The 26,036-nt window shown below is 41.2% G+C and overlaps 1 protein-coding gene across 1 annotated transcript in view; it reads left to right on the forward strand.

Annotated features, from left to right (window-relative positions):
• carmil3 (capping protein regulator and myosin 1 linker 3) overlaps positions 1–26,036 on the forward strand; it is a 106,792-nt gene that overhangs the window by 11,751 nt on the left and 69,005 nt on the right. The window contains 6 exon segments of the mRNA XM_042496966.1: positions 9,505–9,555; positions 11,145–11,204; positions 11,295–11,416; positions 15,972–16,066; positions 16,482–16,552; positions 16,694–16,767. Of these exon segments, the coding sequence (XP_042352900.1) occupies positions 9,505–9,555; positions 11,145–11,204; positions 11,295–11,416; positions 15,972–16,066; positions 16,482–16,552; positions 16,694–16,767 (473 nt within the window).

Genomic DNA, 26,036 nt, shown 5'->3' on the forward strand with positions numbered 1-26,036 from the left:
TTATAATTTCACAACTGCTGCCTCTTTCTCTTTCATTGCATGAAGGGATTTTTAAAAATATTCTTCCTTCAAATCAAGAGTCTACGAATTGACAGACTGTAAGCCCCCCGAGATTAACTTGTTTCCTTGCTAAATACTGTAAACGAAATCAATTTGACTTTAAATTTCTAGCATTTGGCAGTTAATACAGTTGCCAAATGTGGATACATGTACTGGCTTAGTTTTGGGACTGAAGCTCATTGGTTCCAAGATCTACCTCATGTTTGTAGCTAATCAGAATTGGCATCTTTCTTTGAGATGTCGTCCTTCTTCTTTGTGTTTTAAATTCAACCTCATAATCTCATTTCCCTAAACTTAGTTGTCTTTGCTAGTTATTGTAATTTTGTTGGAGTTAGTTCTTCTCTGCCTCCATTGTTTTTTAAACTCCTATATTTCTTTTACTCCATGGGGTTTTTTAACCTCATCTGCATGAATTAGTGTTTTCAGTCTTCTCGCTATGCATCTTTTCAATTATTGAATTTTATCGTTCTTTGGAATTGTTTGATTGCCTCTGTTCCTCAGCGCTCTGTCCAGTGTAAACTTCATCACTGACTTGTGCTTAACTGATTTGTCCAGACCCCAAGGTAATGCATTGGTGGTAAATCCAAGTCCACGTAGTTTGAATTATCATATTAGACCACTTGCATTGAAGTAGCACTCCAGTAAGTTCAGTTACTCCTCATGAGGGGTTTACTCAGCCTTTAAAAACTTGTGTATACTGTGTACTTTTGCTCTGGAAGGAGATCTTCAAGATTTTGCAAAAAAAACAAAAAACAACCCAGGTGGTGTTATTATGGTTTTCTTGGCTTGGGCTTGGAGACTTTAGTTTTAACAGCATTTTTGGAACTTAGCACAATCTAGGATAGTTGATTTTGCAATTAAATGGCCACTTTTTCCATCATTGAGCATATAATTATGATATGATTGTGAGCAAACACCTAGTCATCTAATTTTGTATATGTTTTCTGATTAGATTTGTTTCTGTATTTATAAATGTTTGTAGGCACATTAAATAGACACAAAGGTAAAATTCCATCCCTCTGCACTCAGCAGTAATCAGTAAAGAGTATTGTCACAATAATCATCAAACTTTCCTGAAGTACTACTTCAAGTAGTAGTGCTAAAATATAGCAAAATTACTTCACGCCATTATTTCAACAGATTATATTAAAACTAATGAAATGATTAACATCAAATACATTAAAACACCTCAAACAAGTATGTGGGCTTTTAGAGGTGTTTTCAGATATTTATACATGGTATAATTACCTTTGGGCGTGCATAGAATCTGAAAAGTCAAAGAAGTTAATTTTGCTTGATGAAGGATATATTATCAGAGACATTGTTTAAAAAAATGTTCAAGTAGTGCAACATTGTCCAGGATTTTTTTGGTTCTTTCACAGTTCATGATTTGACACACCTAACTAGGCATCTTGAGATTCGAGATTCAAGTGTTACCTGCTTGGTGTTACTGGATAAAATATTTTGTAAAAGACAGGTTGTTTGCAGAAGCTCAATAGAGCCTGAAACAGCTGCATTCCTTGAAGCCACTAGTGCTGTCCTCTCTGCACATTCCCTCCACACTACAACTAATAAACCCCGCAGACAGAGCTGAAGCTGACCTTTGAGGGAGAAAATAACCCTTGCTGTCTTGAGGCAAGGACTATCCCCTTTGCCACTCATGTAAAATGCATGTTCTTGCTCACATTGAAGGTTACAACTGACTGTATGTACAGATGGACAATGTGTCTCCATTTTCCCCCACTGTTCAAAAATGAAGCTAATATATCAGGGCTTTGGCTGCTGCCATCTTGCACTGGTCATGTCATTTGGGCTTAAAAGATGGGCAATCAAGATGTTTTGGCTTCATTTTTTGGGGAGCTGTCATGTTGTCCATCTTGACTATACAGCCTATGATTATGACTCAGCAACACAAACTAGTGTCACTTCCGTAGGTCGACCAGCTTAAGTTAGAATAGCAAGAGTAGCCAGAGCAAAAGAGGCAGGAGCGTAATGCCCTGTAAAAAAAAGTGGTAGTGACGGTTAATGAAACTTTTGGTTGTTTGCATCAACATGTTTCTCAATGGAATATCAGGGTTTCACACAGAATGACAGTGTATGTCTGGCAGTAGCTGATGAGGTGGGAATTTTTTTTTGGCATCTTTTAAATGCCCGTGTGTACCTTTGTATCATTCTGTGTCATCTCTCAATTCAGATGCTTTTGTGCATCTTTGACTGCAGCCTAGAAGGCAGAGCTCTCCATGACTTATTTTTTTTCCTCCACAGCAGTTTGTTACTCATGTGGTGGATAACTGATTTGTTGATTGGTTAATTTTCACTTTCAGTGCGCCTGAACTTTTGCTGCGCTTTAACAAAACCGCACAGTATTTATGGCACTCTTAATGAACGGCCCAGCTTAAGGGTGGGTGACACATCAGATATACTCGATGTATCACGGCTTGTTCCATGTGCAATGTATAAAATGACTTTATTGCAAACATCAAGTATAAATTGTCACTTGTTTTGGTATGCTAACAGCGTTTTGTTTCTCTCGCTCTCTCCTGCAGCTCTGTGCCTCTCACAGACACACACACACACACAAAGTAGGGCTTTTGCAGAGCCCCAGACAGTGACTATTTAGTCACATTTTGCGACCATGGAGCACTTCTGTGATTTGCAAATGCTATTAATATATGAACTGGAGAGTTTCCAGCTTACAGTGAACTGAATAAGTGGTAGTGGAGGTTGTATGAGCAGGTGAGGCATGTATTTATATTTGCAGAGCTCCGATTGCGAGTATTTAGTCATATTTTGCAACCACGGAGCACCAGTGTGACTTGCACATCTTTGCAATATATGAACTAGAGAGCAGTTAGTTTGTTGCCCGCTCACAGTGAATGAATCCTTATGGTTGAAGGTGCCACGGTATCTGTTTAACTGTCTGCTAACACAAACATCCAACTGTTGACTGGAAGCATCAGGTCCACAGCAAAAACACTGACACTTCTGGCCTGAGACGAGCCAAGTCATTCAAAATAAAAGCACCATAGGTCCTGCTTTGATTTATTTAATTATAACAATACTGTTCATTATAAAAGCACTTAATTTAACTTCCGTATAACGTTTTTTTAAAATAAATGTTATTATAACAGTAGTGTGTTCAACTTCATTATTTGGCAGTTGCTACCTTATTTAACTTTATTGTAACTGCAGTTCATTCAATATTTTTTAAATTTTAGTAGTCAACATTAGTTTAAAGGACATTTAAAAATATTGTGATTTATATATAGCATTGCGATATAGCCAGAAAATATCTCAATAATATTTTAAAGCCATATCTCCCAGCCCAAGTCCAGCTCCAAAAATCTATTTGTGGATGCAGAAGTTTTATTGTGGCATCCCACCACAAATAAATGAATGTTTGGGAAACCCTGAATATAGTACAACCTGTATACCTGCACATCTTAACTGACATATCAGTCTTAAACTAGTGCATTTGTTTAATATTTTTATTTCCCTCTGACCCCATTTCTTCATGCCATTCAATTGCTGATTTGTTACATTTCCCACAATACTGTTTGACAACTTATAGAGAATGTGACTGACCATCTCATATTTGTTGCTACAGAGAGAAATATAGCACACTGCCAATCAACAAAACTGCTCCAAAATAGCTTCTTTTTTTTTTTTTACATTTATGACTTCATGGACATACAGTGAAGCCTGACAGAAAAGATCGAGGTGGGAGGATGTTTTTGACTCTCAAGGGGCCCATACAGATTCAAACGCAATTTTTCTGCTCTACATTGTTTGTGTTTTAGACGCCAAAAGTCTGCAGGACAGGGGATGAGGCTGAAATTGAGCCAAAGTTTAACCCACTTTTGAATTACTTGTTTCTTAAGAAAAGAAAAAAAAAAAAAATCATGCGTGGTTGGTAAAAAAACATTCACAGCATGACACACTCCCTGAATTACATAATCGACTTGTATATTTTAAATGGTGAAAGTAGGCCTTTCAGCTCTGAAGACGCTTTGTCACGGAGACTCCAGCTATGGAAGAAAGCCCAGCAAAGCAGCAAAGCACAGAGAGCGCGTGCTAGCAGCAGAATCTTCTGTTCTTTCAGCCGCTCAGCAACACTTCTATCTTTTTGTGTAATGGCAATACATTACCACTGCATCATCCGCAAGTTTCCTTTCATGGCTTTTTCCCTGCGAGATGCTCAGCGTGGAGTCATTTTCTCTGCAAGTGTCCGGGATTTACCATCTGACTGTGCGTGGCGAGCGCTCTCTCGGTGCTGTAATTAGGACTGTGCTTTCTTTTGATTATCATAACATGTCGGTGGCCTATGGCGCTGAGGCTATGAAGTGTGAGTGCTGACCTTCTCTCTTCCCCCATGAGAGGGAAAATGTGACTGAGAGTGTGTGTATTGTCACGGTTAGGAGGGCAACTCAAAGCATCTCTGCCTCTATTTTATCTCTCCTTCCTATTCTTTCTCTTCTTTTGCTCCCTTGCTCTCATTGTCGTGATGCCCCTGTATCCTCCACACCTCTCTCTCTCTTTCTCGTTCATCCATTTGGCCTCTACCACACTCACTGCTTGTCTCCATCTCATCCCACTTTCTCACATTTGCTCACGTTTTTTCTGTTTTTCCCTTCCCCTTTTTTTCCTCTCAGCCCATTCATCCAATGCTGGCCTCTCTTCAGCCCCTACTTCTCTTATACACTCTGTCTCATCTCTTACTTCCATCTAATACTACCCTGCAACCTCTTCCCATTATCCGTCTCCTTTTCCCTATCTTTTTTCCCTTTTTTAAGAGGTCCTTTGGGTTTCAGAGAGCTTTCTTTGCCATCTCTTTGATTCAGATGCATTGGTTTTTATGAGGGAATCTGGAACAAGATGTGTTTTTGAGCTTTGCATTTCTTTCCTCTCATTTGGCTCCATCTCTCTCTCTATCTTTCAACCACTCTAAAGTCCACTTATAAAGCAGGACCTGGGGCATCTGTGCTTTCAAACCCCCTGTCACTTACGCACACACACACATGCATGTAAGCTGACAGATTGACTGATGGCAGGGTTGTATTCTTGTGATGCAGAGTTCAGTTGAGTGATGGTAGCTGACTGTGTGTGTATGTGTGTGTGACAGTGAGAGAGAGAGGGAAAGACAGGCGAGTGTAGTCCAAAGCCAGCTTAGCTAGCTATTGTGCATCATTATACGTGCATGAGAGTCCAAACGGAGTGTGTGTGATGTACTTGCATGCTGGACTTATGCAAATGTCTGTATTGGAATGTTTCTGATTTTGCACCGTGTGTGTGTGTGTGTGTGTGTGTGTGTGTGTGTGTGTGTGTGTGTGTGTGTGTGTGTGTGTGTGTGTAAAATGCCCTTGTGGCCGAGCCAGAAATACCGCAGGCGGCCAAATCTGGCACTGATCCTCAGCTTGTTCCCTCAGAGGCAGTGCTGCAACACACACACGACCCAGAGACACACTTTGATTTGCACCATCTCGTTTGAAGTGCAAGACCCAGAGCCTGACAGCTTATGATTAATATAAGCCCCCGCCCTCTGCCCTCTCAGCTGCATGTGCACGCAAACACACACACACACACACACACAAGCAGAAAGAGATACATTTGTTGTTTTTCGTGCACGTACTGTACATGCAATCCAACTGTATGACACACACTCCCACTCTGCCCTCACAGTCTGCTTCAGGGGCCGGCCGGCTGGCTCTTTGAACTAGAGCTTCTGACACTGTGCCGTCACAGCAAGGGCAACTCTGTGGCCCCCGCCCCCCGTACCCCCAAATCCCAAAAAATCCTCATCACTTTTGGAAATTGTCACCTGCCGTGTTCTTGGTTGACCAGGTCAAAAAAGACGACCATCTCATCTTGGAGGATTTCCTTGGCGGAAAATGAGTCTTTGAGGGGCTTTTAGGATTTTTGATTGATCCTCAAAGAAGAGGGCTGCCAGAATGCCACATGAGGGGGAAAAAATGTTGGTTTTGGCTAGTTGGGCTCGATGTTAGCTCTGGCTATTTGTGCCAATTAGTATCAGTAGCTAGATAATTTATCCTTATGGGTAGATGCCTCAGAAAGACTTTTTTTTTCATATAAGAAAAACCTTAGTTGTTGTTTCACCTGTTTCAGACAGCTCATGTCTGTAATAGGTTTAGGTACTGAACTGTACTTTTACAAAGTTCCCGCAATCATGGAAAACATGGAAAAGTCATAGAATTTCACAGTCACATTTTCAAGACCTGAAAGATTTATACAATTAGTAAAATTATTGAAAGTTTTTGAATCGTGGCATTTTGTTGCGTGTAATAGAATTGCTACAGTAATGGACAACCTTCCGCTTAATATAACATAATGGCAAATTTATGTGTTACAGCTGTCAACGTAACATAGCTCTAATATACATGGATTACTGGCAAAGTTTGGTCTTCCATCATGTATGTTTCTTTATTTTATCACTGCATTCCATCTCTCCCTCTATGTATGCCAGCTAGCTGATAATACAACCACGAGTAAGTAGGGCAAAAAAATAAAATCTGGGTGAGAATGCTGGGTTTAGACAAGATGCAGAAGTGCTGGAAACACCTGGAAGCCTGAAAGCCAGCCATGGAGCTCAGAGGCAGCCAGTGGATCTCCGTAGATCCCAAAGTGAGCCAAAGTTATCACTACAGCGCCTATCTGCCATGATAATCACAACTTTTTGTTTTCTTTTCTTCTCTATATTATTTTAATAATAGCTTCAGGTTGCGTTCAGCGAGTCTTTACAAATGCTTTATAGCCATGGTGTTAAAATGGGAAGCAAAAATCCTGCCCTTGATATTATGGGGGACAACTGTGCACAGCGAATATGTTGTGTTAGCAGAAAACTGTCTAAACTGAGTCCTCTGTCCACCCCTAAGTCTTTCAAATAAAACGGCAACATACATTTCCAAAGGATTTCACCAACAGTTATCGCCAACTTCCAAAGTAGGATACTTTTAAAATGCAGACACACTTAACTTGTATATATAAGACAGAAACTTCTGAATTTGCCTCTTTTAGAAGAAAACTGCGCAGAGCAACCCCTTTTTTTCATTATTTTCTTTATTTATTTTACTTTGTTTATATTTTATTTCCTTTCATGGTGAGAGAAATGGGCCTGTTACTGTCTATGCACATGTGTTTTTGCTCACTGGTGAGCCTGGAGTGGTTCTTGGTGTTAATAATGTTTGAGAAAGATGATACACAGCTGGAAGTCCATCCAGACAGGTGTTGTGTGTTGTGCTATTTGGTCCAACCAGAGATTACCGTCTCAGACACATTCTGCAGCCAGAAAGTAGCAGTTTCAGTAGCGTTGTACTCCATGCTGTCATCTCTCTCACATCTTTCTTTTGCTGTTGTTTTCTCTAGCAAACTGTCTGTGCACTGTAAACATTCATTCATTAGCAGCAACTGCTTCTCCTCTAGAGGGTCACAGGAGGTGGGGTACACGCTGGACAGGTCGCCACACTATTGCAGGTCTGACACATAGAGACAGACAACTATTCACGCTAACACTCACACCCACGACCACTTTAGAGTCACCAATTAACCTGATCTGCATGTCTATGGACTGCCCCCCCCCCTCAACTGTGCTGTGCACATGGTCTATAGCTGCGATTGCATGTGAGGAGCCCCCATCTCACCGTTTATTTAAATTAATCAGAAAATTGGTCAGAGTCCAAATAAAACCATCATTGTTGTGCGATGGCTTGCTCTAGTTCAAACCCTGTTATCTCGCATACCTCATGAATTGAAAAGAAATCTGTCATATTTTTGCCTTCACTGCTGCGCATACCCCAACCAAGTAGGCAAAAAGTAATCTTGAGTATTGATCGTCTCTAATGATACTTCAATGGGCTGTAAATGATATATCAAGAGAGGACAAACCGAACGCAAGAGGCCTTGTTCAGCATCAGAGGATCAAATCGGCAGCCGTCAGAGAGCCTGCATTATTGATGCCTCTGTTTACATTATGAGATCTTCTGTCGGCTCGCAGGGCTTTTGATGGGAGAAGATGCCTCTGTCTTTCATTTTTTCCACTATATCTCACCTCTCTCTCTCTCCTCTTTCTGTGAGCCTCAAGGTCCCATCACACCCCCCTACCACCACCAGCACTGCTCCTTCCTGGATTTATGTAACAGAGTTTTCAAACTTGTCAAGGAGCTGTGATTGGACTAACAATCTTCCTTGAAGGCCCTTCCACCAGCTTAGTGCGGAGATTTTTTTCTCTTGGTGGGGGTATCTCTCTCTATCACTCTGTCTCCTCCTTTTGCATCTCTTGTTTCCATTCCACTCCCTCTCCTCTGTCCCTTCTCTGCGGGAGTCTGTTATGGATGTCTATATAGTTAAGACATAGGGCTGATCCATGAGGCCAGCTTTGCCGGGGAGTAGGTGTAGTATCTGAAGGCTTCATTATCAGGAGGGAAATCTGGTGTCTCCGTCCTTCCATCGCCTCCTCTATCTCTCCCTCTTCCTCCACTCTCTCTCTTTGTATGTTTCATTTTCTTTCTTCCTCTCACCGCCACACAGCGGGGCGCCATTAGCCATTCAGCACAGAGAGGCCTTGAGGAATTGAAAGCGACGGAGCAGAAAAAGAAAAGAAAAACTGAACCGGGAAAGGAGACAGGGGAGTTAGGAGAAGGGAGGAGGTGAGGGCAGGAGGGGATGGAGTGAGGTGTTAAGGCGGGAGCGAAGCAGACAGGGCACTGTGGCGCGCAGGGAGATGGAGGGATTAGGGATTAAGGAAGAAGATGGGGAAAATGAACAGATTTCCATGGAGATGAAGAGAAATGGGAGGAATGACAGAATGCAAAGGAGGGAGTTTGAAAGCCAGCTGAAAAAGAGCAAAACCAAAGTGTGGCCGAGAATCGGGAGTACGAGATTGGGAGGGACAGAGATGCACAGTGCATGCATGGGGTATGCTAATTATGGAATTTTGAATTATGAATGAGATTAATTACATAGGCAGATGTGAATATATTCCCATTTTCTGTCTCTCACGTTATACCCAGACCCTTTTAAATGGTAATGTCTTTCTTTTGGCAGAAGCACACCTCTCTTTTTGCTTGCTCTTTGCATCTTCTTTGTCCTCTTTCTCCCCTTTCTCTCCCTTATCTCAGCATTACTTTTCTCCCAGACGCAATCAGGCATCTGTTGAATAAGTGCTACTTAGTTCCATCAACACAACTTAGCGCGATAAATCGGACTGTCATATGACTCTCAATCTCGCCGTAATATTTCTTTCACACACGCGCCATCATCATTAGCCCGCTAATGTCTAGAGTGCTTAGCATGACTTACGAGTCATTGGGATGAGCCGCAGAGATGATTTGCTCTCTTTATGGGGTGTTTGTGCTGTGCTATTTTTTGCTGCGATTTGCATTTTGCATTTCCTTCTCTGTGACAGAAAAAATGAATGTGTTCTCCCCTCAGGTCCTGGCAACATGGAGACTGTATCTCTTTGCTGTCAAAGTGCCCACCAAGGTAAATGTTCCCCCGCTCTCAGTAGAATTTTATGGCTTTCACTTGCCAACCTTGATCTTATGGTAATTCACAAGAGATATGATAAAAAAAGTAGCAGACTTTCAGCGCAGGAGAGAAGAGATAATGATGATGACTGTGGTGATGATGTTTTTGAATGATAGCGATTACAATGACAACGATAAGGTGGCAAGTGGCAGGAAGTCAGTGCTTTAAAGGGACATTTCACCTCAAAGTCAAAAATGCATATTTTTTCCTCCTACCTTCATTGCTGTTTATTGATCAAGTTTGTTTGTTTTGCCGTGAGTTGCAGAGTGCTGAAGATATTGAGGGCAGACATCTCTACATCCGATATCTCCAACACTCTGAAATTCACACCAAAACAATCTAGAATAATAAACAGCACTGCAGGCAAGAGGGAAATATTTTTTATTTGGGGTCATCTGCCCCTTTAAAGCATTTAAACAACAAATTTGATGCTACTCTCATATTTTAACATGAAGCTGCAGCTGTTTAAATTTATGGTTGTGTATGGATGAAACAAATAAGATTGCAAGTAAGATTAAGGCACTTGTTTGCAAAATGTGTTGCATTTGGAAAGAGCCTGGTAAGCTGATTTTCTGTCTTTTCTGAAGTGAAACTAACTGGCTGCTGGCTATAGATTTATATTATTTGTACGAGACAAGAGTGGTGTCGTTATTTTTACAGTCTGCAAAAAGGAAAAACTAATGTATTTTCCAAAATGCCAAGCCTCTAATTCAGGTGTATTTTAACTTTGGCCTTATTTCTGTAGATTTTGCCTTTATTTTTTCACTCATGAAATCGGTGTACATACGAGAATAATTGCTGAAATATGGGACCGTAGCAATCTCACAACAACAAAGTCCAACAGGGCTAGAAACACAAGCAGTCAAAAAATAAATGGTTAATAATTCATCAGTTAAGTGCTTCATTTTCTTTTGTTTGAAGTGGCACTTGTGACTTCAAGTTGAACTTACACGGCACGACCAACAAAGAGTTTATTAAAAAGTTTGGAAATTATTCTCACTTAAGGGTCCAGCAGTAGTTTCTTCGTGTTGGCCAGATTCAAAGAGCCACGTGTACCATTAACGTGGTTAGCATTCGTTTTTTGGGCATCCTCATTATTTTCATAGCTATGATATTTGTCCTCTACACATGTTTTTGGTCGACTTTCCCATCCCAAGTGACCTGTTGCATGAAATTGCAATAGAAATATCCAAATGTTATCAAAGCATTCGTCATTATTTTAACAGAGCTCTCCTGAGTCGCTGCGTGCTCCGTCATTAGCCGGACTGGAAGTCATCAAGGCTCTGTTTTCTCTTAAGTTCAGCTAACCTTGGGCTTTGCTCAAAACATGAATGATTGTCTGATTGCTGGTGTTTTTTTGCCCCATCTGACTGCTTTTATGTGATGCTGCTGCGCTCCCAGATCTCAGCACATACTTTGAGTAAAATATTATTGAGATGAAAGGAAATGGCCATGAAAATAAGAGCCACGTTGTAATTGTCCTGTAAAGATGATGTAAAATAGGAGTTTAGTAGACCACAGTGACGTTTTTCTGCTGGTTTCAGATGGAGGTCACCTTCAACTTTTTGGAAATCCGAGCGATGAACACCTATCCAGAACACCAGGTGAACACACAGATAATCGTCTTGTTTTCCTGCTCTTTACGCCTTCAGATCAGCATAAAGTTTAAATATTGACAAAGTGTCCATCCACAGGTTGTAATTGACACAGACAAGACCACCTACTCGCTGAGACTGCAGACCCAGGACCAGCTGGATCACGTGGTCAGCCACATCAACTACGCCCTCTCCCGAGTCTTCAACAATTCCATTTATGCGTAAGCAACTCCGAGCATCCTCGCCTCGAGCAGAGAAACAAGTCTTTCTGTTTTTGTGTTACATGCGCTGAGGAGCGAAGACAAGTTGGCCGACGTTAACAGCACTCGACAGTGCGTTGGCAAGTTGGCAGCTTCACTTTCGGGGCAGCTTTCCTCTTCAGCAGCCAAATGCATTCTTGTATTGCTATAGTTTGCATCCAACCCATTTCTGTGTCACGGTAGACTTTAACACCCAGCAATCAGTGGGATTAAATCAGCCAGCTGACACTGAGTAGGCCGTTACCTGAAGGCATTGTGTTGGTTCTTTTTCATTCCTTTTTTAAAGCAGCTTATTTAGTATAAGCAATGAGCAGCAGAAAACACAGTTGCTGATGGAGAAACAGTCAAAAACACATTCTCACAGGGTTGAAAATCCTAAAGTGGGCTGTGTGTATCCTCTGCACTTACTAATGAGGGAAGCACAGAGGATGCACACTAAAGAAAAGCATGGATGGAGTTAAGTTCAAGCCCCGGAAATTTTTGTCCCGTGATCATGGCTGAGCAGGCGTGTGAGGCAGAGTGTATTCTCCTCCCTCGGGTCTCATCTACAATTTCTGAGAGCAATGGGATTGACTGTGCTCCGGCTATTGACCTACACAAGGCTATCTCCGCACTCTATCATTTTTCCGAATGGCTCTTTCCCATTAGGGCCACGGCGGATGATTGCTTCCAGTGAGAACGTTTAAAGCGAATAAAGAGAGAGGGGAGGACAGAAGGAAGAGAGTTGTTGTGGGTTTGATTGTGCAGCCATGTAACTGATTGGTGCCGCTGCATTGAAGTCCATAATGCAGATAGCATCCAGATAGCGGGCACATAGACACGCGCTCCAGGGGCGGAGGATGATTGTCAAGATAAGGTGGGGATTAAGGTCACGGATGTGGTTAGGTGTTGTGTGTGATTCGTTGACAAATGGGATTAAGGCTGGTGTGTGTTGAATGCAACAGTATAGTGGTGTAATCCTATCAAAAAGCCAAAGCAGGTAGAGCAAGGTATTATGCGCCATCGCAGTATTTACTTTGTGATCCCGGTCCTTAGTGTTTTCTGCTTACTGGATGTTTTTTTTTGTCAAAGAAGTATTTTAGAGAAAACAACCACTAAGCAGAGGGATATGTTTTTTTTTCTTAATGTAATTGCAGCGGGGAGCTTCAGAAAGCATCCCAGGGATCCAATTTTACAGTTTACGTGTTATTTATTCACTACCAAAGCAATGTCATAAGCAGTTTCGACATTGCAGACATTCACTTTCCATATTTACTTGAACTGGAGCAGCTATAATCAATGAAAAACAAGTCTGCTGCAAATTAGCATCTTGCGGCAAAAAAAGTCAGTATTATCGTTTGAAAATATGATGCAGCTGTGTTTCGTTTAGAAGGCTAAATTTGGATCTGAATCGTTATGAGTCAAATACCATAGTTTTATTGACTAAGTTGTTTGAGAACGGGTTTTTATTTATAACAATGTCTTGCAGGAGGGGTGCTTGCAGGGAGAGGGAGAGTTATACTCATTTTAATCTCTCACACCTGGAAGCAGTCTTGTACCAGTGTGCCATCATCTCTTGGGCACTGAAATGCTCCACTTATGCAGCTGGGATCTTAGTGCCTTGCTGAAGGGCAACAGCAGCTAAGGGAGGAGAGAAGCCTAATATTTACCATCCACTTTTCCCCCAACCTGTAATTGGGACCAGCGGCTCTCTAATCACAACATGGCTCCTCAAAAGTCAAGGAAAGTGGCCCTCCTGAAAAGATAGATAATGACGATGATACATTTTTAGCGAGCAGCAGTGGCTCTAGGGATGACAGTGTCACTCTGTCAGTTGGGTCTGCCACTTTGGTTCAGAGTGAAATATCATGAAAGTCGTGAGGAGATATCCTCTGAGCCACAAATGTTTGCTCAAAATTTCAGGGCAATTAATCTAGTAACTACTGAGATATTTCAGTTGGACCAAAGAGGTGCTGTCGTTTGTGGTAGAGTCGCACAATTAATCAAATGTCAGTCTTGATCAGGATTCGGGCTTCTCACAATTAAATGACCATGATTAACTGCAATATTGACGTTTACAATGTGTGCTCTTCTAATAGAAAACTGCTGCAAATCAAATCAAGTGCTCCCTAAACTAACAGCCATGGCAGCTGTCAAGTAGTTAGCAGCCAGTGTGACAAACTTTCCTGAATGTTGACTGCAGTTGAGAGTAGAAAACTAGGTAGCAAAGAGCAGAGGGGCAAAAAGAAAATCAGATGTCTGGAGCAGAGGGTAAGGAGCTTGCTCAAAATGGCTCATCTCATGATGTTCGGAAATATTTTGATTTTAGGGTAGATGATGTTAAGCAAGAACATATTATATTCAAGGAGTGCATGATACTTGTGTTTGCGCCGCAAAGCAAAACATATAATTTGTTCACTAATGTGAACAAATACTACAAACTAGGGCTGCATGATTATTGCCAAAATGATAATCAGGATTATTTTGATCAGTATTGAAACTACAATAATTTATCACAGATTATTCACTGGTTTCAAGGGCAAAATATTTTTTATTGCTCTTTCACATATAAATAAACAGAGCATTGGTTTTACTTCCACGCTGTTATACACATCTCTGCATCAAATATGACTGGTCCTTATTCATAGTGCGTCTTCTAGAATAAAAATATAAATACAATTGTACCCAAAATATGAGCTAACTAAAATTAAGTAAGCCATTATAGATATGCAACCATTTGACAGATATCTTTAGCCAGGAGGAATGCTATTACAGTGGTTATTGTTTTTGAGAGCTGGATAGATTAGTTGATGCGCTTTAAAAAGAAAAAAAATCAGTAAGTTAACAATCACAACGACATTAATTTATCATTGTACTGCAGTTGGAGGTGTTTTTTTTTTTTTAAAGGTGATTTAACAATTTAGTTGTGTTGCTTTGTGGCACAGACACAAGTCTCATGCACTTGTTGCAAACAATTTGTTCTCCTCCTAAATCCAAAATACTTTCCAATAACAGATGAAGATGGTTGACTAACAGCTGATTTTCATTTTGCCTGTCTGCAGTCTCAACATTCAGGAAAGTTTAGACAAAGAGAGAGATGACTAGTTGCTCTGAAGACTATAGAAGATAAATAGGAAGGAAATCCAGGCACTCCAAAAGTGTGAAAAACATGAAAAAACAAGGACGTATTTGGCTCTATTTGAGACTCTGAAAAGTCTTTAGTATAGTAGCTAAATCATTTTAAAAAAGCCAACATGTTTTGACCACTGCCGGTCTTTGTCTTTCAGGAACAGGGACTTTCAGGAAAGTTTTTCAAAGGCTGCCACTGCACTGTCATGCATAGAGGCATGACTGCTCTTCCAGAGTGTAGGCTTGCTGTTAATTTAGGAAGTGCTTGATTAGATATTCAGCAGAGTTTTCTGTGAGCGGAGCACACATTTTAAACTTCAGTATGGTTGTCAGTGAGGTTTATTTAATTGTGGGAAGACAAAGTCATGATTGAGGTTAATATTCAATGAATAATGCAGCTCTGCAGCCCTACCACAATGTGAGGAATCCATGAAGGCCATAAAACAATGTTGCTAATGTTACTTCACTGAATCCTCATTCTTGTCTAACTTATAATAGAGACACTTTACATCATCATCCAGCGCCTAAAGACAGACTGAAATAATCAATGCAGCCGCACTTCAATTGGAAAAAAGATATGTGTCCAATAAACACGTTTATTTATATTTTGGCTCTGGGAGATGCACTGAAGTGAGATGAATAAAAACTTTATTTTAAGTCTTACTTTGCTAAAAGTAAAAGCAGTGCTCTGTTGATTAAATGGGGGTAAAATGTTTAGTGCAATTTTATTTAAAATTTGCTACCAGGAGATGCACTGTCAATAAGGGCCAGTTTTATTTTGATACAAAAATTTGTACATTAGTTGGAAGTTAGCACAACACGTAAATGAAGTCAGTGCTCTGTTTATTTAAATGGTAATATGCAATAACAATTTGAAACTAAACAACAGTGACTAAGTGTGATTAAGAATGGTTATCTCGATATTGATCAAAATAATTGTGACTATCATTTTGGCCATAGTCCTTCAGCCCTAGTTTGTGGCATAGGCTGCTTGCTATTATCACAGTTGCTGACAAAAAACCTGATAGAGCTGCAAGTGTTGCACCCATGAATCACAGCAGACTCAGGGTAAACGTATTTTAAAATTATCAAAGACTTATTCTGAAAGAATAAATAAAAAAAGCAAATATTGACTGTCTCTGAGTTACATTTCTGCTTTCAATGGCCAACTGAAGAATGCAAGCAGAACTCCATTTATATAGGCTGACTCGCAGGGGAGCTCATGCCTTTTTAACTAAAACAGAGATTATTTAAATTGAATGTGGGGGTGTCTATTAACATTAAAAATATAAACATACAAATAAAATATCATGAAAGCAAGTTGGTAAATGGAGAATAAATATCCTCTGTGCACTAACATGGGTGGTGACTCTTATTTGAACCTGTTCTCTCCATTTTTGTCCTTCAGTCCTCCTATTTGTCGTGCAGAGGGAGATCTGACCGAAGGAAGTCACAAGTTCTCACCAAACTCTGAATCGTCATTAGATCCCCAGAAAACATGCGGTGAGTTTTTAATGTTTCTTGCTACTTCGCACAAAACACAGAGGCACACACTGCAGAGTCTGTCCACTCGCTGACTCACTGACTCACACCAAGTCATGTTGAGGACTCATCCTTAAGTGGGTCAAAAGACCGAAGTTGCTGGATGCACTCCCTTTCTGCTAGTAATCCCGTTAATCTACAAGAAGTGCTCTTTCATGCTGCAATACTTTCATCTTACCTCAATATTTACAGCTAATCTCTCTCTCTCTCTCTCTCTCTCTCTCTCTGACTTTTTCTTTCATCTCTGGTCTGCATTCTCTCTCCCTCTCATTCATACATACGTCCTCTTTCCTGCTTTATTCTATCCTTGCCATGTCTGATCTGTTATATGGTCTGGCTGGGATTGATTTGTTGTCTTCTCCTCTTGCCCTTTCAGGAGGTTTTTCTGAAACCTATGCAGCTCTCTGCGACTACAATGGAATTGGCTGCAAAGAAGAAGTACAGTGGGTGAGGACATGATACAGACTTTACAAAGCCACTTCTCTTTGTTGAGTTGTTTAAGAGACTCTGTCCTTTTCCTCCCTCACTCTTTGTAACTTTGTTTCTTTTTCTCTCATCTTCCCTCCCTCCCTCCCTCCTCTCCTCCAGGATGTTGACACCATCTACCACTCTCAGGACAACAGGGAGTTCAATTTACTGGATTTCAGCCATCTTGACAGCAGGTGACATAGTTTATTGACATCTTAACCACAACCAGGCTGATTACGGTATGCCAGCATGCACTGATTGAAAAGACGCAATTAACTTATACCAAACTTAGACTGCAGCAGCATAAAATGCAGTCAGTGCGTGCATGCGTGCGTGCGTGTGTGCGTGCGCGCGTGTGTGTGTGTGTGTATTGGCTCTGTACTCAGGCACATTAGATTTGAAATAAAGCTGCTAAAATAAGAGTAAAGTGCTGAGTTTCAGCATTAATGTGAGGTTGTTTACTACATCAGCAGGCATTTAGGGGACAGAAAGTAATTGGACAACACAAACTCATTATATCTGATATTTGTCAGTTCTGTTGCAGTCAATTTGTGGTTGTCTGTAACCCACAGACATCAGCAGACATTTTGGCATACTCCTTTGTGATGCTTTGCCAGGACGGAACCATCTTTATCGTTTCCTGTTTTTAATTTCAGTGTGGTTTGCAGAAAGTGAAACGCCTACTTAGCTGCACTGGGGGTTTTGGTGCTTGACTTGACATTCCACTGGCTGCCTCAATGTACACATATTTCCCTAACAAGTTTAATGATGGGTGTTAATATGCAAATATTTCACAGTTTAAATGCTGGATATAAGATGTTGCCAACGTCACTAAAAAGTCCATTCTCAGTGTATGTGCAGTTTCCAGTTGCCACATCACACTTGCAATTGGCTCCAAGTAGTCGTGATGTGTAGTTAGTTGTATGATGAAACAAAACTTTATACGTACAAGCACAGATTTAAGGTGAACATGGAGAAACTTTCATCCGTCTGTGGAAAATTGAAAAACAGCCTATTGGTGAAAAATTCTGCACATGCATCATTCGGTGCAGTTATGGGTAAACTTCTAAGTAACACTAAGGAAAACATATTTTTTAGTGGAGGGGACCTGTTAAGAAGATATACACCGTTTTATTGGCTGAGCATCAGTATCCGCCAACATCCGCCTTGTTTACTGTCATCGGCCTATCAGTAAATAAGATGACATTCACTAATGGAAGTGTCTGATGTTTATCTGTTTAGATGTGTTGCTTTAATATTGCACTGATTAAATGTTATGTCGGTTATTTGCTGCTGGACCCAGACAGCAGTAGCTGCTCATTGGAGAAAGAAGCAAATGTCTGGACCTGACTCTGGCATGATGTAAGAGGGTAACGGGTACCATGTGCATGTGTGGTTTGTTTTCACGTTTGCTTTCAGTGAGCAGCTGTTAAGTTCAGCATCTCACAACTTGGATGAGAAAAGAAATAGACTGAGCTGCAGCAAGGCAGAGATGCCTTTTTTTCTCTTCTTTTTAACACTAACATTCAGAATAACAACCAAGAAAATATTGGTAACTGCACTGGCTATCAGCCAAATGTTTTTTTTTTTCTTTTTTTAATGGTATTGGTATTGTCCCTGAAAATCACTATCTTTTTAGGTAATAGCCTATCACTTCAACCTTTCCCACATGGGTTCTCTTGTAGTAGCAGAAGCTGGTCCCCAGGTTGTGGAGTAAGGGTGCTCTGCTTTACTTTTAAATATAGAATATCATCAGCTGTGGAAAATAGACTGTATCCTCTTGCTGCAAAGCTAATACCACAGGAAGTTATCCATAACATTATGCATGCACAGGACTTTTAAAATGAAAAAAGGCATGGACCAGTGTTTTTTCCCCCAGTCAGAGTTGCCTCAAAGTGTTGTAAAATTGTGGATTTCAGTGTCACAGTTTGTACACGGTGGTCCCTGTGCGATAGTGTATGTGCACCCCTCATGTTTGTAGCATTCCCAAAACTGTTCACCGTAGTCTTGCAAGGCTTGTGTATTTCATGAATCACGTCAAACTAATTCTTCCCTGAGAATTATTTAAATTAGAATGTGCCCAAAGGCTCCACTACACTGTGTACATGCAATACAAAGTCCTGGAGCTACACTATGCTCTCATGGCACAGTGTAGCAATGCACTGCAAAAATACATTTTTTTTGTAATCTGTAAATGGATTTAGAATTGTAGAGGGTAAGCTGTATAAATACATATTTTGCCACCCCTATGCAAAAGGCATTGACAGGAGAGATACATTCACTTACTGGACATGTGCTCAAGACACCAACCTGTGCTACTTGATCATGAATTCAGTGTCACTGTTGACTGTCCTTTTGAGCTGTCTATGTTACAGAATTGATGTGCTTCTTCCTCCCAATCCACAGCTTGTTTGGGTGCATTGTAAACAGATACTTGATAAGTCCTCTTCTACTGCACATCTGTCAGAATAGCTGTTTAATGAGTATTTGCTTCCTTGAGTCGTTGATGCAGGTCATAGAACTTGTACCTGAAAATCCATTCCTCCAAATGACCAAAGGTGTCGCCAGTCAGCCAGGATTGAAATGTTTGGGATTGTGATGCCAAATTTCTAGTGCATGGTTAGCCCTGATTTGACTTGCTTTTGGTACTAGGTGCTTTTCGTGATTTTGTTTTCCACAGGTAGTACCCCTAAATTTCAGCGGGAAACTGTCGTGAACTTATCCTAAACGTGACAGAAACAGTGTTCTCTCTTGCTGGATCCTTTCAGCGACAACCTAAGAGAAACGTTTGGTGGACGATGGCATTGTTTTGCATGCTGCAATTTTAAAAAACAAATCTGGGTTGAGTGTGTGAAAATAAATGCTGTTTCTAGTGGGCTTGCTTGGCTCTTTAAAAATGGCCAATTTGTGTGGGATGTGAAGTTAGCCACGATTCTGTCTGACTAATCAGTGGTCTGCAGTGTTTTTCATTCCACCTTCTAGTATTGGCTCACTGGGAACCTCAACTGATGTGGTACCAAAAAAGTACCATGAACTACTTTCAACTTTTGCCAAAGATACCCCCCCAAAAAAACAAATTAGTTACAGTGAAGTCAAGCCATGCTCTGCTATGCAGTAGAAATGCAGCACAATTGAAGCTGAAATTCAGTTCTTAAACCTCACAGTCGTCGTTTCATTTCCAATCCACTGTGCTGGAGTACAGACCCAAAACAATAAAGCATATCACTGTCCTAATACTTCCTGACTACTCAGTCGATTTGAAAGACTTTTCCTCCTCATTCTACATCATGATGTTTTGCAAAAATGTTTCCCAGACAGCACGATGCATCTCATCATCTGTCTCATCTGACATTAGAGTGGCTGTTTATCTAACAAGACCCTCCATGGGTAAAATGTTGAGTGTATTAGTCTGTCGTTCTCTCTCTGGCTCAGCTGCTGTCCGATGTCTCTGTTCGCTTTTGTTAGAAGTTTGGAAAGATCATAGAAAAAGGGGAACGAGGAGCTTGTCAGAGGCAGAATCCAGGGCTCGGAAACAGCTGTAAAATGCCATATGTCTTCTCCTCTGCCTCCCCGCTGGTATCTTTTTAAGTCCTCCATTTCCTTTCCCAGACATATTGAGAACGAGCGTATGTGTCGCTCGAGTGCTGCCAATCATAAAAAAAAAAATTTGACAGCTGACATGCAAATGGAGCATTCAACCTAGCTTACTTGTCTTTTGTTTAAGGAATGTTTTGTCCGAAAAAAACCGGAGGCCTATAGAATTCTTTCGCCTTTACTGTGTAAGAAACAACAATCCCGAGTGGAGAGGATGCACGCACACTTAAAAATGCATTTCTCATTATAGAAGCGAGGCCTTGCTTTGCTGGTAAATCAAAAAGCCATTCATAGAATGCATGATTGCAGCAGCAGCTCATGAATATATTAATGTCTTTCATATTGAAAGCCAAAATCTCTGCATCGCTGTTGTTTTTCCTCTGCTATTTTATATAGTGTGATAAAGAGGACACATTTGCAGGGGAATCAGCCTGCTCATGCTGTTTTTTAAGATCTTCCTTTGACATATTGTTCCCACGAGCCCACGATCCAATACTAAAGACTCTCTCCCTGCTATTCGAGAGAAATCGTATCACATTGAAATTGATACAGGATGAAGAGATTTGACAAAAGTACACTCACAAAAACACAATGCAGGGAAACAATCAAGAAATTGTGCTAATGACTGAAGTAAGAGTCAAAGAATGGTCTTTCCAAGATCAACTGCCACAGGCTATTTGTGGTGCATTACTCCCTTCCTCCCCCCTTGTCCTTCCACATTTCCATCCTCTCGATCTCCCCTGATTGAGTCCATCTCCTGTTACCACGAGCGACAGGGCGATGCTTTTTCCGCTGACTGCTGTCCGTCCAAACATCGTCTGCGCTCATTCCTCCCGACTGAAAGCGGACACCTTTTTCTCTGGCCTTGTCTCATCCTGTTGTTATCCACTTCCTGTTATTTTTTCTTCCTCAGCTCTCTCTTTCTCTGAATCACTCCTGTTCACACAAACAGACACAGACACACACACTCTGCCTGCCTGGCTAGGTTGGTTCAGTCTGGCTGCTGCAGGTTGACACCATGTTGCAGAGGGGACTGTGTGTGCGAATTTAAGTTTAAGGGATTTTGTGCTTGCATATATTTACATTTGTTTGTTGTGTGTGTGAGAAAGAGAGAGGCAGAAAGGGAGGGATGAATTTTTACGCCTTGCTGCCCCAAGAATTTGTCGGGGCACTTCTTGGCCTGACAGTCACTCCTCTGTGTACACACACACATACTCAATAGTACATCTGGATGGCGGGTCTAACTTTTTGCCAACTCTCTGTTTGATTAGTTTTTTCTGTTATTGAAGCAGGACAGCAGCTCCACAGTTCACTACTACCATCTGCCTCACCTGTCACTGTTACAGGACCTGAGTCACCGTCTGCACGGGGTTAGACTCTAGCATCGATTTATTACCATACGGCATATTGGTGTGCTTCAAAATCCAATCATCTTCAAATGTTGATAATGGTCATTTGGTCCGACAATCAGTCAGATTGCTCTCAAATTTCTTATGAATATTTATAATCCCCAGAGGATGATTCCTAATGATTTAATGCCTTTTGACCTTTCTGACTCTGGAGCCACCAATTAGGTCAGAATATCCACCTTCCAAGTCACAGATATTCTCACAAAGCCCAATGAATATTCATTGTCCCCACAGGATGAATAGTAATGTTTTTGGTGACCCCTGCTAACCTTTTCTCTATCGCTACATTAAAAAAAAGTTCCACTTATAAACAAAAAATATAAAAATCTGATGGGCAAATAGCCATGAAGTTAACTTAGCAGATCCATGCTCCCCAGAGGATGAACTCTTTTTATTGTGAACACTTCATTTCCTTCCCTTAACTTTACCCACGGGCTATTAAATCATCTAATAGGCTTATTGCCATGAAATGCTCTGAGCACAGTCATGCACCCAGTGAGACTTTGATTTGAAGGATCCCATGACCTTTCCTCCTGGAACATCTCAGGAGAAACTCTGTCTTTGTCCTATTCCTGGTAATTTCTAAGAATATCAATATCAAACCTCTCTGTTGTGCATATAGTGAGCTGTAATAAATGTCGGAGCCTTTAGGGTTTGCTAGAAGGTCAGATTCAGATTATAATAAAGTTAGGCTTTGATTTAATTTATTCATGATTGTTGAACGACCAGTCAAGACCTGAAATGCTCTAAAACTGACATGGATGTGGGCAGCTCATGCCTGCATGGTCCCTTTTGAACCCCATTTGGTGTCTGCTCAGATGGACATGTTTACACATGAGCAGTTGCACATACAGTCTGTGCGGTCGTACAGTTTGAGATGCATGCAGCTGTCTGCGTGGGCAGGTGAATTTGCATCGCGCTGAACCTTGCAGCCACAATATGTGCATGTAAAAAAATGGACTCTATAAATATAAGTGTACTTTTGAGATACATTTATTGGTTTGCTTGATAAGAAGGTCAATACCACACTCATGTCTGTACAGCAATTATGATACTGCAGCCAGTAAGCCTAGCTTAGCATTAAAGAAGTATTTCACAAATATAAAGAACGCCCTCACATACAACTGGGCCATTTATGCAGCAGAGAAAAGCAAATACTGTTGAAACTGGTGCTACATGACCAGAAAACCTAGGAAAACTACTGCTACTACCAGAATGCTACCTGCCTGATCAGACCAATAAACACTCGTGCTGGTGGGTGACATAATCTGTAATGGTCCGTGTGAAAGAATGGCATCCAGCCGGTTCTTGTATTACAGTTAAACAGTAAACTAAGACATGTTTCTGAAAACATTTGATGCAAGAAATATGCAAATCATACACAGAGCCTTGGTTTCTATTTGTTCAGTGTGGCTTAGTTTTACTGTTTGGCCACCCGTTTCTTAAGTCTCCATTTTCACTGTGCAGGAAGCAGTATGGCTCCCACTTCCTGATAAATAACTCTTGCTATCACAGCTAAAAAGGGCATTAAAATATGTTTCTGAAAACATACTAAGAGAGAAATAGGCAGTGCAGTACTTTAAGAGAGAGAGAGAGATAGGGGTGGATAAGTCTCTTGATCCGGCTCTGTACTTTTTGTGTCATGGTGGCGTGCGCTACAAAATGTGGAAGCACAGCCTGAAGTTTGAGCAACAGCCAGAGAGCCAGCTAAATCTGCCATAACGTAATTTGACTGTGTTGGGCTCGGGGGGTTGAGGTGGGAAAATCTAGACACTGGAGGGAAGATTACCACAGTAGTATCTACAAAAATTTTTATGAAACAATTTTATCCCATTTCCAATGGAAATGGGGGATAAATGGCTAGATGGGCTTTGGTCAAAAGGTGACAAATCAGCCTGTCAGCACCTTTAATGCTGTGTTTACACTACGAGGGACACAGCAACAACAGAGCCAGCAGAGTTGCTGTTGAAGTTTTGTCAGTCTGTCCTTGTGTGTGTCTGTTACTTGCAACAAAATACCTTAACTCAGCGTCATATGAAGTTTGTTATTTGGTCAAAAACATAAATATGCTTTTGAACAATGTCCGAGCCCCATTGTAACATCACATTTTGCTGCCTCATTGCATCCCCGTGTGCACCACAACATACAGAAAGCTAGCATGGCATCATTACACAACACCACTGCTAAAAGCAAAAACATGTGATTGCTTCCCCACATCACTGAAGCGCAAGAAAAGCCAGCTCAACTTTGATTTCTAGAGCGACGCGCCATCACACAGCGACAAACGCTGGGTGTCAGTGTGTCGCTTCATGTCACTGATTTCCATTGAAAATGACTTGTAGCCTGTAGCTGTATTGTTCCTTGTGTGAACACAGCATAAAAACCAAAAATTACTTCCTGCAGTCTGGTAATCCCATGATGTTGCCAGGAAACCAGAACAGACTCTGCTGGCTCCATGAGGAAAGTGCGCAGCCAAGAAATGGTGCAGCACATAACCCCACCCCCCCACCACCCCCCCCAAAAAAGACAACCCACAAATTAATTTTTACACTTCAGTTTTTACACAGATAAAACAAACAAGATATAATGTGTTGATTAGTGAGCTTTAGAAGAGCTGGTCGGCAGATAATTTTAACTTTTGGACAGAGCCAAGCTCGCTGTTCCACACGTTTTGCACCCGTTAAGCTTGCTGCCTGTAGCTTTTTATTTACCATGCTGACATGAAAGTGCTATCTATTTTATCATCCAACTCTCTGCAAGTACGCAATAAGCATATACCCCAAAATGTTGAATGAATGATGAACACCAGCGGGCAACCTTTAGTACATTCACACAGCATACATAGAAATGTAGTTTGTGTCCACTGCGCTATGAAATAGTAATTTACATCACATGGATCAACTAACATGAATTTGTATATTTGTGTGAACCATCTAAATTAAGTTATTCTGTTATTATTGGCTGTATCTGTTCCATCATAGAGGACACATGGAAGTGAAAGGACAGTGATGTTTGCAACGTTTGAAACTGACGTGTTAATTTCCGCCAGCTAAATGGCTAGCCTCCGCTTTAATGCTCCACTAACTTGAATGAGGATAAGATGATTCAATGTTGCCTCTCTTCTACCGTGGACTTTCCAAATGTAATCAGATGAAATCCTGATAGCAAACAAGTCATTTTGGGGGGAGCTGCGATGCTCAAAAAAATGTATCTACCTCTTTTTCCTTCGCTGTGCAAGTCTATGGGAAAATTCTTTTTGAGTTACAGTGCATCACATGACGGTGTAAATTCCACTATTTGGCCACTTCAAAAGTTGGCTTCAAGCTCTGTTTGATCTCAGTTTGATTTTGTTTTTTCTGTAAACACTTAAGAAAATATATTAGTGAGAGAGAGAGAGGGAGACAGAAAGGGAGAGGGGCGGCTTTCTCTCTCAAACCGCTGCTATGCTAATTGTGATGTCGGACATATGAAAATGTGGAAGAACAATCTGTAGTTGAAACAACAGCCGTAAAGCTAGTGAAAATCCACATTGAGCTGAAAGGTAAGCAGAGAGATCTGTGTGCTGGCAAGATGGAGCGAAGTCGACCATAGTTTGTACACATCTTTAACATCAGATCCAAGTCTTTGACCTTAACTAATCCATGTCAGGAAGTCAACAGCGACAAATTGACCTCCTGTACCAGCATGTCCTCGTGTGCGAGTACGCGACGACTCATAAACACCAACACGCCGCATGACAAGTGAGACATCACAGAGGTCAATTACATGTCCTGCTGTCATAACATGAATCAACAGTCAGCGTTGATGATTAATCCTGACATGTGCATCATCTGCTTACACACACACACACACACACACACACACACACACACACACACACAGCTGCGTCAAAAAGAGTGGACTGGTCTGATGGCTGGCATGGTAATGAAAAAGAACACAGCCTGTAGCCATTTTACTCCTCCGAGATATACTGTAATGTCCTGGCGACAGCAGTTATTGGCAACATGACCCTCCCTGGCTAGATTACACTTTCTCTTCCTCTCTCTTTCACTTTATGCTTCCCCTCTGTCTCGCTATCCTCCTTTCTAACTTTTTTCCTCTCTCTAGGCTTATTCTCTCTCTCCATCTTTGCTCCCCCTCCCGCTCTGCTTGTTTGTTAGATGATGTATAGCAGGTGTAGCGGCAGTGTGGCTTTAGTTGGGCCTTGGAGGATTCTAAAACTATCTCTCTTCCCTCGCTTTCTTCCTCCCTCACAAACACAAACAGGACGCTCTGCGGGCTCTGCGCCTGTTTGTGTAGCAGTGGATGTAGCAGCGTTTGAGGTCTGTAGCTGGGATCAAACTGTGGCTTTATTGAATAATCCACTGACCCGGCCATCGATCTTTGCATCTTTCTCCCCTTTTTTTCTTTTTTTCTCATCCTGTGCTTCTCGTCCTCAGCAGGGCTGCAGTATCAGTCAT

This window comes from Plectropomus leopardus, chromosome 12 (assembly GCF_008729295.1).
Source record: "Plectropomus leopardus isolate mb chromosome 12, YSFRI_Pleo_2.0, whole genome shotgun sequence".
Lineage (NCBI taxonomy): Eukaryota > Metazoa > Chordata > Actinopteri > Perciformes > Serranidae > Plectropomus > Plectropomus leopardus.